This window comes from Anabas testudineus, chromosome 10 (assembly GCF_900324465.2).
Source record: "Anabas testudineus chromosome 10, fAnaTes1.2, whole genome shotgun sequence".
Taxonomy (NCBI): Eukaryota; Metazoa; Chordata; class Actinopteri; order Anabantiformes; family Anabantidae; genus Anabas; species Anabas testudineus.
Window position 1 is genome coordinate 2258261 of NC_046619.1, and position 21538 is coordinate 2279798.

At 39.2% G+C, this 21538-nt stretch overlaps 1 protein-coding gene across 9 annotated transcripts; it reads left to right on the forward strand.

The window, feature by feature from the left end:
* Positions 1-575: 575 nt before the first annotated feature.
* rell2 (RELT like 2) lies at positions 576-20416 on the forward strand. Of its 9 annotated transcripts, none has more exons than XM_026357627.1 (8): positions 576-739; positions 2364-2462; positions 9683-9746; positions 10346-10561; positions 12252-12317; positions 12429-12492; positions 12806-12982; positions 13126-20416. In XM_026357627.1, exons 4-8 carry the CDS (start codon positions 10360-10362, stop codon positions 15029-15031), a joined length of 2415 nt encoding a protein of 804 aa, XP_026213412.1. In that variant the 5' UTR covers positions 576-739; positions 2364-2462; positions 9683-9746; positions 10346-10359; the 3' UTR covers positions 15032-20416. The 9 variants fall into 9 exon arrangements, with proteins under 9 accessions (XP_026213412.1, XP_026213413.1, XP_026213407.1 ...); XM_026357628.1 differs by lacking the exon at positions 2364-2462 and adding an exon at positions 5175-5280; XM_026357624.1 differs by lacking the exons at positions 576-739; positions 2364-2462 and adding exons at positions 8613-8741; positions 9551-9593.
* Positions 20417-21538: the final 1122 nt, after the last annotated feature.

Sequence of the window (21538 nt, forward strand, 5' to 3'; positions counted from 1 at the left end):
TTTATTTAGGAAAAAGAAATAAAACTATGAATAGACAATAACAGTCGTAATAATAATAATCACATCTGCACAAACAGCACTTTAAAACACAAAGCGTTTTATTTCCTCACGATGTCAACCTGCGCAGATGATCTTTTACAATAGAAATAAACTTACCTGGATGTCTGTGTTTACTTAGCATTTGATAACTGTTGGGACACATTGGGACTCATCAGCTGGAGAAAATAAATAAATATGACAATTGCGTCCTAAATATTGGTTATATGTCAATATTGGTTTTACAATGACACATCTTAGCTAGATTGTGACTCTGAAATTAGTATGAAGATGCATTTAGTAGAGATCACCACTTATAGTACTAAATAAATCTTATTATCTAAATAAATGAATGCAGGATATTGCTATAAACATCGCCCATTAGAATGAGCAAAGGGTGAATTTCTTTTTTTTTTTTTTTTTTTTTAAACATGCACAGCTTTTTGAGTCCATGTAAAAATGTGCAGAGCTCAGCTGATTCTGGATAAACAATGGTTAAATTCTAACTTGCAGCACGAGTAGCCCGTGGAGCAGACACAAATTCCTCCCAGCTTCCTGTCATTCTGCCCTCCACACTGCACCGCCGCATCCTTCTGCTCCGGCCAGAGGACACGCACTCGGCCGCAGCAATGGAGCAGCATCCCACCAGCAGGAGCACCACCGGAGAGTGTGATCTGCTGTGTCCCTGCCTGCCTGACTGAAGGTGAGTATCCTGACTAGATGTCCCTCTTGGCTTTCTTTGTGATCTGCGAGGACAGGAACTCCTTTTACTGACTCATCAACTATTTAACCTTCATAATGTTGAGGTCTCTCCGTGCACTTGATGTGGCTCAATGAGTGCTGTCTTGTGGGTGATCGCAGTGTGTAGTAATGAAGGTAACTATGTGGCTGGCGTGTTATTAACAGGGTGGGGAGGATGGTGCAGTAAATCAGCGATATGGTAGGTAATACAACCTGGCACACGCCATCCTGTATGAATGATACACCAAACTTCACTTCAAATTCTCGTGAATATTTGACTTGTCCAAACACACCGGAGTGCTACTGAGCCAAGTAAAACCCAATATATTTTAAAATGGGTGGAATCTAGTGGTTAATTCGGCTAAATGCGATTTTTCAATTATAAGTTTTAAGCTAAGTTTAAAAATAAAACTTAAAGAGGTAACGGTGTTATGTCTCTCCTCACACGGCACTAATTGGGCGGTTGCAAACGGTGAGCTGTAAGGTAGACTAAATTACATTCAGAAATGAGAATAATGGATTATATGTTCGCCGAATGAAAGATCAGTCATGCGATTGAATATAAAGATAAACAAATTCTTCACAAGAACTATTTTAAGAGCCGTAAAACCAAAAGTCTTGATAAGTTGACATTTTCGATTGAAGTCTGGAGTGGGTGCCCGGAACACGGACTGGGTAAAGAACGCACAGATAGACTATACGTCTTCCCTGCAGGCTGACAGCAAATTAGGAGTAGAGGTGGTGGGTTTGACGCTCAAAGGCATGCGATTGTCGTTCAAAAGACCTTGTAATGATCTCTGAATAAGGTTACAGATGTAGTGGAGCTGTTCTGGAATGCAGACAAAAATAGTTGGTTTTTCTTACTGCAGTTCCCAGTTTTCCCACGGGAAGTTTCTGTTTATTATTTATACTAGTGCATGCAGAAAACCACCCAATATCAATAAATCGGTCTGCTAATTTCTAACATTGTTTAACATAGTTGGTTGTGTGCCTGTATTTTAGTTAATCACAGTGCTCACAATCCCAATGTGCAACTTTTTACTGTGTATTTATTTAACCACCAAACTATATATATATATATATATATATATATATATATATATATATATATATATAAACAAACAAAAAGATTACATACATATATATATATATTTTTTTTTGTTTGTTTGTTTTTGTTTTTTGTTTGTTTGTTTATATATATATATATACTTTGGTGGTTAACTTCTGTTTGGGTAATAGACTGTTACCTTCATCCATCATTTTATCATAGCTTGTAAATCCTGTTTGGCCAAGATCTCAAACATTGACAAGATACTTAGAAAGGAAATGTTTGGGGATTTAAAGTTGTTGTCGACTGTAGAAACTCATACATACACGTTGCACATGCAAACTTTTTAACAGAAAGGACAGGCGCTAACATTAAAGCTGCACACAAAAAGCCAAAGTATTTATAGTCAGTGTGTTGTAAAGAAACCTGCAATTTTTTTGATTGTTGGATTTCCCATGGGTTTTTAAAACTGCTCTGTGGTCATATAATGACTTGCTCTTCTTTTCCCTCTTTCTACTTTCCAACTCACCCCAACCAGGCGAGGAAGATGGCCTCCCACCCTGAGCCCGGTTCTACTTTAAAGGGACTGGTTGGTTCTTCTCCCTTTGATTCTGTCAGGTCCTGATTTTACTGTTTAGTAAGTTCATTAAATAACGTTGGAGGCTGCTTGTGCGTTGAGGTATATTTAGCTTTTGGAAAGTTGAAACATAGTAGTAGCTCTACTTGTATCAGTGCTCTGACATTGGTAATACAGATGTACTACATACTAGTATAGCAATATTTTACTAAAACACAGACATCTATAAGGGAACCTTCTGACCTGACATTGTCTGACGTGGTCTAGTCCAGTAATGTTATCCTCTGGCTACCTGTGCAGTGGTTTAATTATAAAGCCCTGACTAACCAGAAAAATGCCACAGGCAACAACTGCATCAAGTCAAGGTCATGTGAATGTAATAATTTTTCAAACTTGAGATCTATGGTGACAGCCAGGGGTCAGACTTAGCAATTTAAAGGCCCCAGCCAGACCCAGACATGAAGCACGCTCTGTTCTTATCTTCACACATGGTCCCACTGAAGATGTTGCTGGTATTAGGAAATTTGCCAACAGGGTTTGTGTATTGTTTGATTTAGATTTCTGTATACGAGATAACATAAGATACTTCTGTTCTAAATTGTCAAAATGACAAACTTAAAATTTGATTTGAGTCGATTGTTTATTTAAAACAAGGAAAGTACAGTATTTCAAAATCTGCTAAATATTGTTATGTTCTAAAACTGGTGTTACACTATATTCCACAGCCATCATGGTGTTGGACTGTAGGGCAGCTGTTGTATGTATTCTACTCACTGTGGAAGTGGTTGTTGCTATAGTAAGGTTAAGATGAAAATGTGTTAAATCATATATTGTATTTGAGTTAATTTACTAACAAACATAGTTTACTGAAATGTTAATGGGTAAATACACTACCTAGTTGACAATTTACATATTTATGAATCATTTCATCATCAAATTTAAAACAGCATAATATAATCTGCTGAAGCTATCTTTTTTTCTAACATTTACCTCAGTCCAGCTTCTAGTTTGATTGGTGTGTTTTGAAGCATCACACAAAGTGTGGATAGCAGTAACAAACTGCTCAAGAAAGCAATCCATCTCCATCGTGCTCTTTATTCTCAGTAAGAGTGACTCAAACACCACAGTGAACCTCACATTACACTGTTTATGTAAAGGCTATCCAGTCAAACAGATCAAATAAAGGTGACGTGCCTGAAAGCATTTAAATGCTGCATATTTTTGTCCAGTTTTGGCACAGTAGGCTCACGCTTTCTGTTGACCTCTGACAGAAATCAAGGTCTCTCTCTTTTTTAGAATGAGACACCTAGTCTCTGTCTCACAGTATTATCTGAATAGATCCCATACCAGAACCCTTAAATATTGATTGATATCGGTACAGACAGCACTGGGTCAGTCACTTCAAGTAAATGCAGGTTCCTAATGTTTCAAACAGGTTAGGACAGCAAAGAGTGACGTAATACCCTAAAACACACCAGACAGAATCAAACAATATAACTACATATAGTAGTCATATTTGGAAATCCAACAATCCCAATTGAACAAGCTCTAGGAGACAGTGGAGAGGAAAAACTTCCTTTAACAGAAGAAACCTCCAGGCTCTGGGTGGGTGGCCATCTGCCTTGACGGATTGAGGTGAGTGGAAAGTAGAGAGAGGAAAGAATAGAAAAAAAATCAACCTTTTTTGAGAACAGACAGTATAAGACAACACAGTGTTGTGATACTCAAGTGTATCGATATCTTCTCATTATCATTATCACCCTAAGAGATACAGGCTTTTTGAGCCCAATAATATCATTGATATTATGATCATAAAATACAATAACAATTACATCAAACATAGGTTGATATTTTTTACACAGTGAACAAAGCATATCTGTTGTTCACTGTTGGAACACAATTTACTTTCTGAACTGAAATTTATTGACTACTAATTGAATGGAATACTGTGAAATCTAGATAAATTGAAATGTCTTATATATCTTTGCTCAAATTACCTGCCCAAGGAGTTTAAGTGTGTAAGTTTATTAAGGCTAATTGTAAAGACCAGTATTAATTTTTTACCTTTGTAGTGAGGACATTTTAGCCAGTCCCCACAATGAGAAGGTTATGTTTTAAGGTTAGAAATTAGGTTTTGGTTAGAGTAAAGTAAAGTAAAGGTTAGGGTGAGGCAGTTAGTTGTAATGGTTAAGGTCAGGGTAAAGCAGTACATGTGATAAATAAAAAATCTAGGGAATGTATTATGTCAACCAGTTTCCTCACATCCAAAACTGTGTGTGTGTTTTTGGGAGATTAGGGTTTGGAGTTTCAGTAGCAACTTATAGTGTGCATGTATGAAACAGGTGCATACCTTACCTGTGTAAAGCATATCAATGCTCCAGTACTTTTGAATTGCATGACCTTACTAATAATAGCATCCGTCATTGCGGTGTGAATAGTTTTAATGACCTTTCACAGAATCACACAGAAGTGAAGGACAAGCTTGGAGGAAAATGTGGCAATGAAATCCAATATCCCTGCAGTAATTACTGTCTAAAAGGTGTAATGAAACATTACATATTCTTAATGTTTCGTAAACATTAACTGCTGAATTTTAATCATTATACATATTGACCATTTATCAGACATCTGCATAACAAATAATCCCACCTGCCCCTCCTCTCCTAGTGACGCACCACAGATGTGATGTCAGAGTTTGCTGTCGTAATGACTGGACCACGCAAACACACCCTCACCTCCTTCTCTGTCTCTCTGTCGTTTTCCCTCATTCAGACTGAACAACACACTGCAGTCATAAAGCATCGAGCACACACGCGTCAAAGGGAGGCATTTCTGTCGAGGTCACGAGTATGCTGAGTCATCTCGTTGCCTCTCAGCTGTGAGTGCGTATACAAGGATGAGAGAGACTGTGTGTGTGGGCTTTTATCATCCACCTCCCTCCATCAGCATCACATGCATCTGTTTCTTTAATCCACTAGGAATTTCAAGAAGTGATATTATCCATATTTTTGTAGCTTTAGAGCTGTCATCATAACCAAAACCTGATGCTGAGTAGTTGGCTCAGACCTCCCTCCAACAAATGAACCAATCACCAAGAAGGAGGTGCAAAACCAATATTTCTGGTTTCACAGTAAAGTGGTTTTATGAAGCGCATGTATGACGTGAAGTTCATTGTAGCTGTCATCACTGTCAAGTCTGTTTTCAGCAGGACAGGCCCACTGTGACCAGGACACAGAACTGCAGCTGCTGCTGTAGTGCTGCTTTTTCTTGGTGGCTAATGTAGGCAAGGTGTCCTTAGTCCTAATTTTTCCATGGTTCAGAGTGCAATGCTGTAATAGTCCTCACATATTGGTTTGGGTAGTTGTACAGTCTGGAAGCAAGAACTTTTGAGTTCATGTTCATGTGTGTGTTTGTGTGAGTGATACACTCTCAAAGCAAATAGGAAATGGTTTTCATGTGGTCAAGGGTTACTTAAATACATCCCACACGGCAATGTTTATTACAGTTTCTAAAACCATGAGCATTTTAAATACTTGTTGAGGATATATGTATAGACTCCTTTCTTATAAAAATCACATATCAACAGCTGGCTGAGTTGTTTTCATATAAACATCACGTGAAGTATACACTAACAGTCAAGTTTTGGCAAGTGAGGTTAAAGCAATATAGTTCAGGTCAGGTGAAGGTTTTGGTCATGGTTAGATAAGAAAACTGTCTGTAGGAATAATTGTTGTCAATGTCTCCATCTTAAAATAACATTATTTATATTCTATTTTATGCATTTACTTTATGCCTGTGCATTTTAAACCTTAATGCTCATTTCTCATATTTCCATAAACTCCAGAAATATATACAATGATATCCTGATTAAGATTTTAAAAACATGGAAAACCCATGTCACCCCCTTCTTTTACCTCTTGTGTTTCCTGGTACTCTGTGAGGTATTCAGGTAAAAAAAAAAACATTAAAGAACCTTACATGAGAAACAAATGAGGAAGGATCATACAGAGTGTGCACTGGTTCTAAAAATTATTTACAAAAGGACAGTTACAGGTCCTCTGATTTTGAGGATAGAATCTATCTAATGATTAATTATGTCAGTGAATATATTGGCAAGTGAAAAATACACAATATCAGACAGATGTGCTCTGCTCAAAAAATGAAGGAATCACTTAAATCACAGATCAGATCTTGGTGAAGACATTTGTACTTATGTAATCTGTATAATTTGTTCAGAACAAGCAAAACCATTCCCTTTATGGGAGTTGTTTTGCTTTTGCTTCTTCATTGCACCTGTAACTTTCAATTGCACTGAAGCAGATCCAACTGATTCATGTGCTTCCTTAATGGACAGATTTAGAAAGCACAGTGACCTAAAGCTGTACTTATCGAGTTTTTGACCACTTGGAGGCAGTGTAAAACCCTAACATATCATACAATGGGAAAAAACTATGGGAGATCAGGAAATCTTAAGACCTCAGTTAGGTGACACAAGGACTGAAGAGCTGAGGAGCAGGAAAGCTTGGGCAGACAACTAATAGGTTGGAGAACAGGGGAACGGGATCTCAAGTATGGGGCACAGGGACTGGATGAGCAATAGAGTTTAGGTGGATGAAGACTGCAGTTGGCAGGTCCGATCAGATGTGCAGCAATAATGCATGTGGTGGAGGGCAGAGATGTTGCAGACACTAGAAGCAGAGGAGGTTGCCTGGAGGTTGATACCAGTACTGCAGACCAAGTGAAGCAATGGCCAAGACCACCAACTGCAGACCTTTGTGCGGACCAAAACAGATGACTATGGAGCTAGTGATGTGTCAGCTGGAGAGGCAGAATCAGGTGTAGTAATGGTAGATCTGGTGGCTGGAGATCAAAGGCATTAACCAGCAAGACTGATTGATAGTCCAACTGAGGAACAACTGGCACAGTCAGCCCTGGAACAGATCCGAAGATGAGAGATGGCAACCCAGTAAGCAGGTTCTGATGGTTGAATGCATAGACTTTGGTCAGCTCAGGAAGCCACGTCCAAGCTAAGGAGGCATCAGCTGGAAGGCAGACTCAAGAACTGTGTCAGGAGTGGAAGAAACTTTGACTGAGAATGTTGAACCCTGGAGCAGAAGTGGCATGGGAACATGGGAAGCATTAGCAGAACTGGCCAATGTCCGCAGGCTGGATGGTGAAATATAAGCTCATAAGTGTGCAGGAAATAACATGGGTCTGAGAGAAGGGTGCTGAGGGCAGAATAAACAAAACAGGATGTATAACATTATCAGCTAGTCATTACAAGTTCATTCAAATATTAAATATAAGCTGCATTTAAGGTGCAGTGTCTTGTGTGGGAACACACACTTGTAGCCATAAAGAACCGGGAGTCAAACCATCAATCCTGGGGTTCATGGACAATCAGCCTCTATGTTGACTTTATTTATTACAGTGTGCTCACAGCAGGAAGCTCTACCATCAGCAGCATCAAATGCTCTGCTGACTTTCTTTTAGTCTTGTTTCAGGCTCTCAGGTTTCATGGAGTTCTGCACTAACCCTCTAATAGGTGGAGGTAGTTAGGGCCATATGCAACCCAAGACAAAAACCTGCAGACCAGCAGAAGAGATACAGCAAAGAGGCAAGAATGAGGCAGATGGGCAGTTTTCTTGTATTTTGAAATAGAAATAAAATATCTAGTTTTAACTGTGCTCCAGCACTTCAGAGACCTGGATTGCTGAGTGGACAGCTGTTCATTCATAAACACACAAACATTTGTCATGTTCATGTTTCAAGCTGTTTTGAAGCTGGTTAGTGACATATGTACTAGATAGAGTAATCGGTACAAAGCTCAACCACCCAAAAACGCTTCAGTGCTGATAAGAGCGTGTGTGAGGGCTGCTATTGGAGACTGATAAGTGAGTGGCAGGGCAGCCCTGATAAACTGCTATGTGTCAGATCATATTATACATTGTGTGTGTATTCATGGGTATGTGGAAGCTTTAAGCAAGGTGAGAGTAGTAGGTGGGAGTGGAGTCATTTTTACAGGGTTCTGCATGTTCACAGGCTCATGTGTATGTTTCATAGTTAAACCAGTGAGGAAGTAGTTATCTCCTTTTCTTTCATGTCCTTCTCACACTATCTCTGTCCTTGCTTCTCTAGAGATGCACAGAGAAGGTGGGGCTAAGAAAAATGTACAGGAGGGGAACACAGTGTCTCCTCCTTTTAGCATCTTATCCAACACACATATTTTTATCAGCCAAATCTCATGAGCTTTTTCTGTGTCTTTCTTGGCACACTTTACACTGAACGCGCTGACATTCAAATGTTTGGATATGTCCACTGTCGACAGGCAGAAAAAGGGTAAGGACTAAACTGTTTGTTGGATAACAGACATAAAGAAAGATAACTTAACGTAATTATAACTTAAGTAATGTGAGTAAATGGACTCTACATATATTGTATGTATATTTACATGCACTTGCTTAAACAACACTATTGCAAAAAAAGATTAATATTAAAAAGAGTGGTAAAAAAAAATTAAAGAAAGAAAAGAAAAGAAGAAAATAAATTAAAGCTCTGGTTTCAGATGAATGTAAGTATGTTCAGGAATTTTGGTCTCTCCATATTTGTCTGAGTCACTCTTGTCTTTTCTTTCCTAGTAGACTACTGGCTTTCATTGTTGTTGGATAATCTGTAAATCTTGATGCAATACAAGTCTGTAAAGGACAATACAATACAGTGAATGGGACTCAGGATGTGTGTGTAAAGTGTATTATCTAACTGAACTCAGGTTGAACTTATGCAGGAAGATAAATAAGTTAGTTCACCAACATGTTATGTAGTTGAGTTTACTGAACGTAAGAAAAAGAAGCTTAACTTGACTTTCTTATAGATTGTTGTAACGTACTGTTGACACAACTCTCTGCGGTTGTTTGGAGCCCCACTCTTTCAGTGTGGGGCTTGGGGCTTGGGACGGGGGGGGGGGGGGCTCTTTCATATCTATGTTTCCAGATGGTCACTGGAGTTATAAATAGTTCCGTTCTTCAGGATTTAAAGTAGTCATAATTTTATTTTTAAAACTTAGCCAAAGCCTGCCCCCCCCCCCCCCCCCCCCCATCCAAAGGTTACCCAACCCCTGTGTATTAAAACATCTAAAGATTTTTGTACAGCTTCCTCAAAGTTCCAGTTACCATGTGTTTAAAGGGAAACAAGGTAAATGTAACTTCATACAGTAAGAAAGTATAAAGTTGATTCTGACTTGCATCTGACTGGGTTCTCTTCCTCCCTCTCTGTTCCCACAGACTTACACCTGGTGTTGAGCAGTCTGCTACTGAAGGCTTAAAGATGATCTGAATCAACCACAAAGTCTGTACACTCTATCCTCAAACTACTATATAGTTTCTGTCTGTGACTGAACCAGGGGTGGGCAGTGTTTGAGTATATTTAAGTAAGGTGTCTTTGAGGCTTGTCTGACTTTCTTGTAAACCCCTCCATCGTATTCTGTTTCACTGTGTACCCACATTGACATCTCAAGCTCACCGTCTAGCAATGACACAGCCTTGAAAAAACCCTGGAAACATCACAGCAGCTGCCTATAAAGACAAATTATTACTGTGTCACTTTCTTCTGCTTATTAGAAATCTTACACAACATTTTCCATTGGGCGTGGGTGGTGTTAGCTGCTGCATTATGTGTGTGCCTGTCATTCTCTCCTGCTTTTCAACTGAAACCAAACAGCATAAGTTAACAGCCAGATAGTCACCGATGCAGATAAAAGTCATGGCAAAAATGTCTAGTTTATTTCTTTATTAATACCTCATTTTAATTGAACCCAATATTTTAGCTCCTAAATCATCTTCTGTGAAGAAAGGGTGCACTTCACCACCATGTTCCTAAAACATACAATACCACAGGTACAGGAAACCAGTACTGACTATTAAGTCAACAATCTTTCTTAACTTCAGGTTAAACCCACATTATGACTGATCTAGAAGCCTTGGGGGTGGGGGATGCTCCCCCACCCTACATGATCTTTCTGGTGGTCTTCTTCTTCTTCCTCACTGGCCTGCTGGGCTTCCTCATTTGCCACCTGCTGAAGAAAAAGGGCTACCGCTGCCGAACAGGAGACATGGATGACGAAGACGAGGAGGAGGAGGAGAAAATAGCAGTAAATACTGACGGTGAGTTGAGAAAAAGGCTAAAAGCTGCTCCTCCCACCCCTTACTTACTGTCTCATTTTTGTCTTGCATGTGTAATATGTGCTATAGGCTTGTCCTTTAAGCATTTTGACACAATAGCTGTCACTTTTGTTGTTGTGTTCAGTTACCATGGATATTGCTGTTTCTTTGTTCACACTCTATGTCCACTCTGCTCCACAGAGATTCAGAGGCTGGATTTACTTACATTGGAGATAAAATACTATTCACTGAGTATAGTGAATTGAGAGAATTTTAATCACTGGATATCATTAATTTACATGATCAAATCCAGTGATATTTATTCATTAACATCTAGATTTAGATGGTTCACGGCTGACATTATCTCTGGATCTTTTGATCCTCTATAGCTACTCTACCACCAACTTTTACAATGCATTTTAAGTATGTCTTTTAACTCTAAAACATATATTGAGGAAATACTAAATTGTCACTTATAGTTCCTGCTAAAATCTGAAAACCAACACAGGTTATGGCCTGGTTAAATGAATAAACCAAATGCATTCATTCAATTGAATTTAATTTTATATGTATAGTGGCAAATCTCAACAGAATACATCTCAAGGCACTTTACAGTGTAAGGTTTAAGACCTTACAGAGTATAATTGTATAAAAAATAGTAAACCCAACAATCCCATTTGAGCAAGCTTTAGGCAACAGTGGAGAGGAAAAACTCCATTTAGAGGAAGAAACCTCCAGCAGAACCAGGCTTAGGGTGGGCAGCCATCTGCCTTGACCGGTAGGGGTGAGTTTAAAGGTGAGAGACAAAAGAATAGCAGGCAACAAAACAACAAATGAAAAAACATTGAGCAGGCCTGTGGGGCTAGTAACTGAACTCTGGAGATATACAGCTAAGAAAGAGAGAGAGACAGAGAAGAGAAAGTACAACTACTGGAGAGGGAAGACACAAAGTTAATGATGTGCAATGGTGGCATTTGAATGGATAGAGGAGAAGAGAGTGGAGAGGAGCTCAGTGTATCAGTGGAGGTCCCCCAGCAATTCCAGGATGCATCATTCCCAGAAATTGACAGAACCAAGAGATTTTTGTAACAGCAGGAATTTAGTGATAAACCCATCATTCTGCCAGCATTTGTGATCAGTGATAAGGTCCTGTACCCAAAGACTATTCTGTTCCCCATGATGCCCTAACCATTTAAAGAACACAACTAAATCTTTCTGTCCCCACCAACTCCCGTCCACCTCAACTTACTATCTCCTTTTATACCTTCTTCCAAATTGCAATGATAATCTCATAACTAGTGCTTTTAAAAGAGCAGAAGAACAGGTCTGTAAAAATAATTGGAACCGAATTTAGAATTTACAACTGTAAAAACAATTAGAAACCAGTACTCAAGCTGTAGAACACTGACATGAAACAGAAAAGTGAACAGAAAGTCTAAGAGTCTTAGCAAACAGCCCCCACACTTGCCTTCTCCTGTTTGGTTCTGTTTGGAAGAAATAGTCCTTTGAACTATTGTCGACAACCTATCCTAAGAGTGACATTTACAGAGCACCGCATACAAAATCCTATTCATTTTTAAAATTAGGTGAACCAATAGTTTAACTAGTGTCAGCTAACAGCCAGTACAGATACGGTATTTGGCTGTTAACAGACCTAAAAGATACAAGTTTAATGTGTTTTGTTGTATTTCAGATGATGATGATGAAGATAACCAGGATACAGTGGAGCAAATCCTTAAATGCATAATTGAAAATGAAGGTGAGTGATGTAAATTTTTTTGAATATTCTTTTAAATTGAATTCTGTTTCTTTTAGTTGAAGGTACAGGTTTATCAACAATAATCTAATCGGATCTGATCATGACCTCCAGCTAACATGGAAGCCTTCAATGAGATGTTGGGAAACCACAATATCTGTGCTCGTCATGACCCCAGGTAAGCTCATGTGGCTTAGCCTACATTATCATGATATATTCATAGCTGTAAAATGTCACTTAATTCACATTGAATAAATACAGTAAGTATTGTTTATGGTACCATTTACTTGTACTTCATTTTCAGCTTGCATGCTACAGTGTAATCATAGCACAACAATTTAAAATCAGCTCTTGTGGATTGTTAAAGGCAGGTAGTAAGGATAAACAAGCTGAACAAATCCCAGAGAACCATAATTTCAGCTTTAGACTACATACACTACTATAATACAAATGATTTTTGGGATCATAATAATAATGATGTTAATTCCCAGGTTACGTAAGGATTCTATCAGTGGTGTACCTCCCCATCACCACACAGTCCACTCAGGCACCGACCACAAGCCCTGCCACCTCTGTGCCCAGGTTCGGTCTAAAAAAGGTCGCAGACAAAGCAGAACTCCTCGATTCAAACAACGACCCGGTGAACAGACTGTTTTCTCTGTTGGCAGGTAAAAATGCAATAAAATCACTTCTGCTGGGATAGTAGAGAAGCAGTAAAAAAAATAAAAGGTAGAGAGAAAGTAAGGTCAATGTAAAAATAATCAATAGAAATCACAAAAGTTGCATTCTTCTCTCATCATTGTGCCCTTAGATTTCGGGTGATACACACTGATAAAAAGCTTCATGGAGGTCCCAATCCATTGGTCAGTTCAGGGGACCAGCTAGACCAATCCCAGGATGGTGATGAGCGGAAGGAGGGTGGGTACAACCTCAGGAGCATGTTCAAGGACGCCCGACCTTCCTCAGAGAACACCAATGGGGTTGCCCCAAATGTGGGGAAACGAAGAAAGAGTGTTACCATATTTGGGTTGAGGCGGGGCAGTGACCCTGTTGGCATTAAAGGAGTTGAGGGGCCAGGCAGGGAGGCTGGAGGTGTTAAATTTGCTATTCAGCAGCAACCGGTAGTATTAGAGGAGCCGATACCTGCAGAGAACAATGAAACCTCCTCTAAATCTGTCTCCAAGCCTGAAACAGAGCCTTCACAGAATCAGTTGCCTGTTCCACCTCAACAGGAGGCTAAAACAGCAAGTTCTGTTAATTCCCCCTCTGTCCAAAGTAAGAAACACACATTTGATGCTAACTCTGCTCCTGCTGATGGCTGTAAACATGGTCCTAAACCTTGTACAAATCTTACAGCCAAACCATCTGTTGGTAGTATGGTGACATCTGCCCCTAGTACACTTCTTATTCCATCTCCCACTTGGTCTGGACAGACGTGTAACACAACAGAGAAACAAGCAGATGTAAAGGATAATGTATTAAAAAATGAAGAGACATACGATCCTGGGCCACTACAGACTTCTACACCAATTGCCCCAATGCCAGGATCCATTCCAGGTTTTACTCGTGTCATTCACACTGATTCACATGCACCTCGTTCTAGCACAAGTTTTCCAGTCACCCAGACTCCCCCAGACCTGAGCTCCAGCCTAGAGCTTGAACCAGGTTTTGGTGGTAGCCTAGCATTAATAAGTTTAGGTTCATCTCCTCCATCTTCCTTCCCAATCAAAACCCCATCTTCAGCTTCTTCATTAAAAACTCCTATCTCACCACTGTCCACCACTCCAAGCCCCAAACTAAGCTCAACACATACACCAGAGTCTGTAAAGGCTGCCTTTTCCCCTGCCCTCACTCCAAGCCCCAAACTCCTCTCAGGTCGAGCAATGGCTAGTCAATCCCCTATTCCAACTTCATCCTTTGCAAAAAGCATTAGTCCATTACAAAACCAAACTTCCTCACCAACTCTTAGTATTAGCCCCAAACTCGACAACATGCCAGTATTATCACAGATTCCCTGTTCTTCTCCAGCAGACCAAAACCCATCTTTCAGAAGTTCACCTCAAGTAAATACAGAAGATGTGACATTCTTAAAATCTACTGCTGAAGGGGGTCTAGTTTCAAGTCCATTATCTCTAAAGGATCAAGAAGCCAAAATCACAGAGACAGAACAAAAGATGGAAAGAAAGAGGGTTGGGCTCCTCAAAACAGCTAAACATTCACCCGTTGAGGGAGATTTTAAGGGTTCTGCCATTTCCTCTCCCTCTGATCAGCTTTTTAATGACAGATTGAGTAGCTTACCTCTGTCACCCTCTAGTCCACTGTCCCCCTCCTCACCTCTAGGGAGCAGAATAACTAGTGTGACCATCGTCAAAGCCAGCCCTGACAGCAAGAGAGAGTTTTCTGTTGTCACTATGGTGGATAATGAAGAATTCTTTGCTTTAGCAAAAGAGCAGAAAGGGAAGCCTTTGGACCTTGTTGAGTGTGAAAAAGCAGGAATTAGTCCAGCAGTTGGTCAGGGAGAAGAACTTTCTGCTTTAGGCCCTGCACAACCTGAGAGTCAAAGAGAAGAGACTTCTGGAGCAGAGGGTAGGCTAACGTTACACCAGGATAAATATGAAATGATGGAGATGGAAGATATTAGAGACTGCAAAGTGATGCAGGTGCAAGAAGCAGAAAAGGTGGAAGAAGAGGAGGAGAAGATGGGGCCCGGTAATTGAAACAGGACTAATAGGTGAATTCTCAAAATGGTGAAAAGTTCAAGCCGTCCTCTGGCAATCCATAGAAAGCAGTGAACAGTGACATCACTTAGTTGACAATACTAACTGTAGTAATAATACAATATTTACAAACTTTCCTTCAATCATGTAACCACAGCTGCAAGAACAAGTCAGTAAACTATTTCCAGTTTCTTTTGTCTCTACCAAAAAAAAAAAGTCACAAATATCAACAAATACAATATTTCCAAGCTGATAAAACACAAACAGTCATGATTTTCATGAATTTATGGAACATAGCCCTTAAACATACAGAGTAATGGTGAATAAAACTAGGTAGAATATTTTTTAAATATTTGTTTCAAACCTTTAGCAGCAATACCCTCATGCAAGTGCTTCCTGTAGCTTTAGATTAGATCTGCACAACATGCAGGATGAACTTTGGACCTTTCTTCCTCACAGAATTCCTTCAAATCAGACAAACTGTATTCTTAGGGCGTCTGGTGTGAAAGCCTTTCTTGAGGTCATAACACATCATGTCCATTGGGTGGAGATCTAAGCTCTGACTGGATTATTCTAAAACATTTAGTGTGTCTGAAGTCATTCTGTAGTAGATATCTCTGATGTTTAGGGTCATTGCCCTGTTTCATTATTCAGCTTCTTCTGAGTAACAGCTTGCAGATACTCTCCCTGACTGTAGGATAGTGGTTCCCGAACCCAATCCTCAGGCCCCCCTGTCCTCACTGTTTTCCAACTATCCCTGCCCTACCCACTACTGATTATCTGGATCAGGTGTGTTCAGTCGAAGAGAAGATGGAAGATCTCAAATGAGTGTGAAGTAGGGGAGACAGGGTGATTTGATATGTTTTCTTTGATTTGATCTTCTGATGGACTAAACGCATTTGATTCTGGTTATCATTAGTGTGTAGGACAGTGATATCTGGAAAACAAGCAGGCGGGGGGCGTTGGGAACCACTACTGTACCACTACAGTCCAGGTCTGTGGTGGTACACAGTTTTCATTTTCAGCCATAGTTACTGTTGTCTTGTTCACTAGGCTTCTCCTTGTAAAGCCTCCTGTGTTGTGCCTGTGTTCAGTAAAGACATGAAAGGTCATCATGGCTGTTTTATCAGCTTAGGGATAGTTTCTGTTGATATTTGTAACTTTTGTTGTGACTTCTTATGATCAATTTATGCAGGAAACCAGAAAATTGCAAATAGTTCACTAACGTATATGTTGCACTGGGTCTAGACTGGCTGGCTGAATGCCTAGCCAGTTGTGGAAACTTGTCAAACTAAGCTGATATTTTTATTCCCAGCCACAAGCCACAAATTACTACATATTGTGTCATGGCTAACCATATGGCAAAATCTGTCCTGACTCAAAGGATAGCAGTGTCAGCTGGCCCTACATTAAAATATGCCAGAAATTTGTCAATGCATGGTTTCCAAATAATTACTCCTACTGACATACTTGCTAAGGGCCACCATGATGTTAAGGTCATGATAAAAAAAAAACATGTAACAACTGTTGTCAACAATTTGACAGGTTGCTATTAAACTTGGTACAGAGTGCAGTGTTAGTAAAATAGAAGATGAATCTTTGCTATTCCCCTACCTCTACCCCTAAAATTCACATTTATGGACTTTGGTTAAATGCCTTTAATGATAGGATGTCATAAAATCTGGTTAACACATTTTTCACATGACTTTTTTTTATGATTGTTTATATAGCAAACATGAGCATGCTAATATACTAAACTAAGTTAGTGAGCATGACCCAAACACCCCATAATTGAATTTCTTTCAAAGCCACAAATGCCAACGTGAGTGTGATTTTATACAGGAGAGTAAGAGTTAGGGTTGGTTGTTCACCAAAATAATATAAGATTGTCTGGAAGCCAAGATTATTTGTACATTTTGTGCCAGTCCAGACAATGGATGTCAACATTTTAATCTAATTTCTTTATTTATTTTTGTCTGCTCCAAATTGGAGCAAATAAACAGCTTTTAATCTGGCATTAATTTAGACTTGATGCTTATTGCCATGCATTGCACAATGGTGATCACTGGTCATGTCATGTCGTGCCAGTATAATTTGCATAGCCTTTTCATATACAATGCTGATTCAGAGTGCTTCACATCCATATAAAAGCAATCAACTAAATGTCAAATTGACACTAAGTCTCAGTAGTAAGTGATTAGAAACAACTGGGACATCAGTCTAGTGGCAAACAAGTGTGATGGTGAAGTTTTGCTTTTGATTTATGTAACTGGCTATCAAATTGGCAAGATCATTGATTATTTATCATAAAGGGTTTGAACTGACTTTCTAATGGACATCAGATTTTTTGAAGAGGGCTGTGTGGATTATGTATTGATCTAAAATGTGTTGGTCATTTTGATTGTGAATTCAGATTTACACAACATCTGTCACTCAAGCTGTCACTTAGTTTAAATCTATTCTGTTCTGTTCAGTGAATCAGTGAATTCTTCTAATTATATTTGGCTGTACAGTATGACACAGTTGTGTGTGTGAACTCGTCCAACCTTTCTTGAAATGTTTGTCCAAATGACTGATGGATCTTTAGCTTCCCCTCATGTTTTGAGATATTTTGGTCTGACTTGCACACACAACAAATTTACAATCTCCCCACAGATTGTCAGTCATGTTTGGGTCAAGGAACTGTGGGAGCGCTTCCAAAATCTTCAGTTTATGTTTGTTGAAGCTATTTATGATGTATTTTGTGTTCTGCTTTGGATCATTGTCCTGTTGAAGGATCCAGCCTGTTGTCACTAACTATTTCAACCTATTGCAGTTGCTGTGAAACAGCAGTGAGTTTTGCTGATATTAGTATATGTATTAGGAATGTATTTATAGAGTATTTCATCTTCCCCTCTATGTAACTTGCATTATTTCCTTTCCCATTGGCTGCCACACAACCCTAAAGCGGAATATTTCATTACCACACTAAACAACTGGCAAAGATTTGCAAGGTGCTCCTTCCTTTCTAAAACAACTTTTGGTGATTGTGGATAAAGAGCTCAGATTTAACCTAATCTGTTTCCTAAACCACGTTGGTTTGTCCAGATGTTGCTTCGCACTGGTGAGCTTTCCTTCTGATAATTCTTCCATGCAAACACTACTGGTTCTTTTTAACCCAGATCCTATGTGGTATTGGACAAGTACTCTCATCAACATCCAAATGTATGTAGCTGTATATAGTATTCACAGTAGTAATATCAGCATAGTAACAAGTTGTTGTGTAGGTGAAACACAGGTACAATCACGTACTACCACTGATAAACATATTGCATTTCCTGTTATTCACACCACTTCTTTTTGCTCATGTAATTTTGAATGCTGTGATGGAAAGTACAGAGTTTTTACTGACTGTACTATATCATCAAAAAGGACAAGCTGGGTCATGAGAGTGAGGATGTCCCACAAATGAAACACACTCTCAGATTACAGTCACAGAAATTAAACAGTGAAAACTTCACAGGAAACTGTGAAACTTCTAAATACATTAAATACATCTGATGCTGCTCATTGTAGCAACTCATTTGATTATACAGTAGAAGTCAGTGACTCTCATTCGAACACAACATTAGTATCTGTCATTCTGTGAAAAGTCCACTGTTGGAGCAGCTGGGGTTTCTATGACACATAAGAGTGTATGAGGTTTGTTAATACACACTCACTTTACAGCTGACCTTTAATAAATAGTACATCTACAGTATACATCTGATTACTACAGTAATAATCCAATAACAATATGGGGTGAAATTATGTCTCTTTTGACATAGTATTAAGGAAAATATATTTTCTACACCCCTGAAAAGATGTCAGACATAAAAAGACATCAGAACCGTACATGTATTGCAATGCAAATTATCACAAAAACATCCAGACGAAGATTACAGTGCTAGTAGTGTAAGTAGTGTAAGAGGAAGGATATGCATAAAGGTTTAAAAATCACACTGCAGTGAGAACTACAGAAAACTATGGAAGGTCACTGTAAGAATGATACCTCAAGAATAAAGTTTTTAAAAAGTGTTTTTGCTTTTTGCACTTTTTGTGCTCGGAATTTGACGTTGTCAGAAGGCTTTGCTACCACCCATCGTAAGAGAGCGCTGGCTGTCTTTACAATTGCAGGGAGTCCCTCATGTTTGTCATATGAAACACAGTGCTGACATTGAACCCTGGAATAATCTGTATTTATCTCACTGTGTATTTGCTGGACTTCAGTCTCTGTGGTCCCAGAGGCTCCTTCACTAGAGGCTGAGAAAAGAGTTTACCAGATGCAGTTCAGGTCAGAGGTCAACAGCATTTCATGGCCTTTATGGGAAACAAACTCTGAGGTCTACAGTCTGCTGCCCTAGTCTTCCCGTTTCTTCCATCCATTCATCCATTATCCAAACTGCTTTTCCTGTTGAGGGCTGTGGGGTTGGTGGAGCTAATCCCAGCTGTCACTGGGCGAGAGGAGGGTACACCCTGGACAGGACTGACTTTCTCTTCCATTTGCTTATAAAGATTTGAAAATATTCCTTTCAACCATGTTTTTTTGGCTTGATTGAAGTAAAACACTGCTCAGTTGGAAATACGGTACAGTGCCTTTATTCAGGCCTCTTAAGTACGATCTGTTGACGTGTCTCAGCTTTTATTGGAAAGTGTGATGATTAGACTGTAGGTTGTATGTCACCCTCTGCTGGTCACCCAACATCACACCTTGAATTTCCATCACTCATCTTCATCACTACAGTAATTTTAGTAAGTTCAAGTTGTGTCACTTTTCAAAACCATGCAGGCTCTTGTGTTGAAACGGTAAACATAGTAATGTTCTGCATTACACTGCTAAAACTATGCACGTATAAAGAGGAGTTATGTGTAAACGCAGCTATCACTATAGCCTACTTAAAGTCATTAAGGACTATATCATTTGTCTATATGTGTCATATATGTACACTGCACAGTAAACATAGAAGAATGTATATAAAAAGATTTGACACGTCCTTGCTATCAGCACAAAATAAACTTCATTCCATGTCCTTTTGTTGAAGCATTCATTGCCTCAGGTACTGTCACAGTTTTCCATCCTTTAATAGGTTTAATTGTATGGACAGTGGTCCCTGAGAACCAGCGTTGGCCTCCTCTTCACTATGTGCTTGTTAGATTAATTATACTCATCAGGTTTTGGACAGGTTCACACAGAAATCTGGAGCCCAATGCATGCTCTCATTGAGTTAAAGTTTGGTGAGAGCATTTTCATACAGTTTTTTATTATCCTCTTAACCATAAAAAGAATGTATAAGATAAATCACTGGTCTTTGTTGTTTACCACTTGGTAACGCCTATCAATATAAAATATGTATGCTGGAATGTCAACTTTAACTATTTTGGCGTATTCTTTTACGGTTTGACAGTATTTCTAGTACTGGACAATCAGAGAACAAATATGAGAATGACCTTCAATCGTTCTACATTTTCTCCATCACTGATCTGTTGTCTTCATCAAACACTGAGTGGGTCCCAAAGATTTTTTGCAGATAACCTTTGACATAGTACACTTAAATACTTGTGTGTAAAGGTTTTTTGAGAGCAGTGCACAAATCAAAAGTAGTCAAAACCAATAATACCCTGGAGCCCAGAGGGTTAACTGCAGCCTCTGCTAGAAGTTCACTGTAAATGTCTCTAACAGCAGGCAGGATCAATTCCTCACTGATAGTAAAAGGTTTCTTTGTCTTAGCACTGCAGTATACTGCAGGTACAGTATAATGCTCTCAGTGCAATCACATTTGTTGATTTGGTGGGCATCAGTAATTGCTACTGTCCTTCTTGTTTAAGTTTTCTCTGTTGCCTTTCATTCCAGGGTGTACCAAAGTAGTTTTGAACGCTTCATAGCCTAATTTGCTAGTCTGTTGCCACATATTATGCAGAGCAGGCTCAACCTTATTTTAAGCTTCACTTTAAAGGACTATTGTCTTTTAAATGAAGCTTTCTTTTTCTCTTCTTTTCCTGTCTCCTCATTGAGCTCTTTGCCCTTTCCAAAGAACCTCTCTGTACCGAACCGTTTATCTCATTTCTGCCAGCCTGTGGGCTTCACTTTTGATGTACCATATCACGTGACAGGGACAAGCAGTTTTTTCAAAATAAAAAAGTCTTTTAGAATCTGATAATCAATCAAATATTTTCAGTATTTCTGTGCGGCCCAGTACCAAATAACTGGTCCTTAGCGCGGTGGTTGGGGACCACTGCTCTAAACAACTCTAACAAACAGATGAGTCCTCGGGGTACCTACGGCTACGATCTGCCACATCCCTCAACAACACACAGCATTTAAAGAAGACAAGTGTGGAATTATGTGAAGCCACAGATGTTTAAGTAGCTATTACTGAGATAATAACTGTAATGTTATAACTGCATTACTCCCCTACATTACTTCTTACTGGTAAATTATATGTAATGCATTACCAATCAACGTACTATTGTCTAACACTGGTATAGACA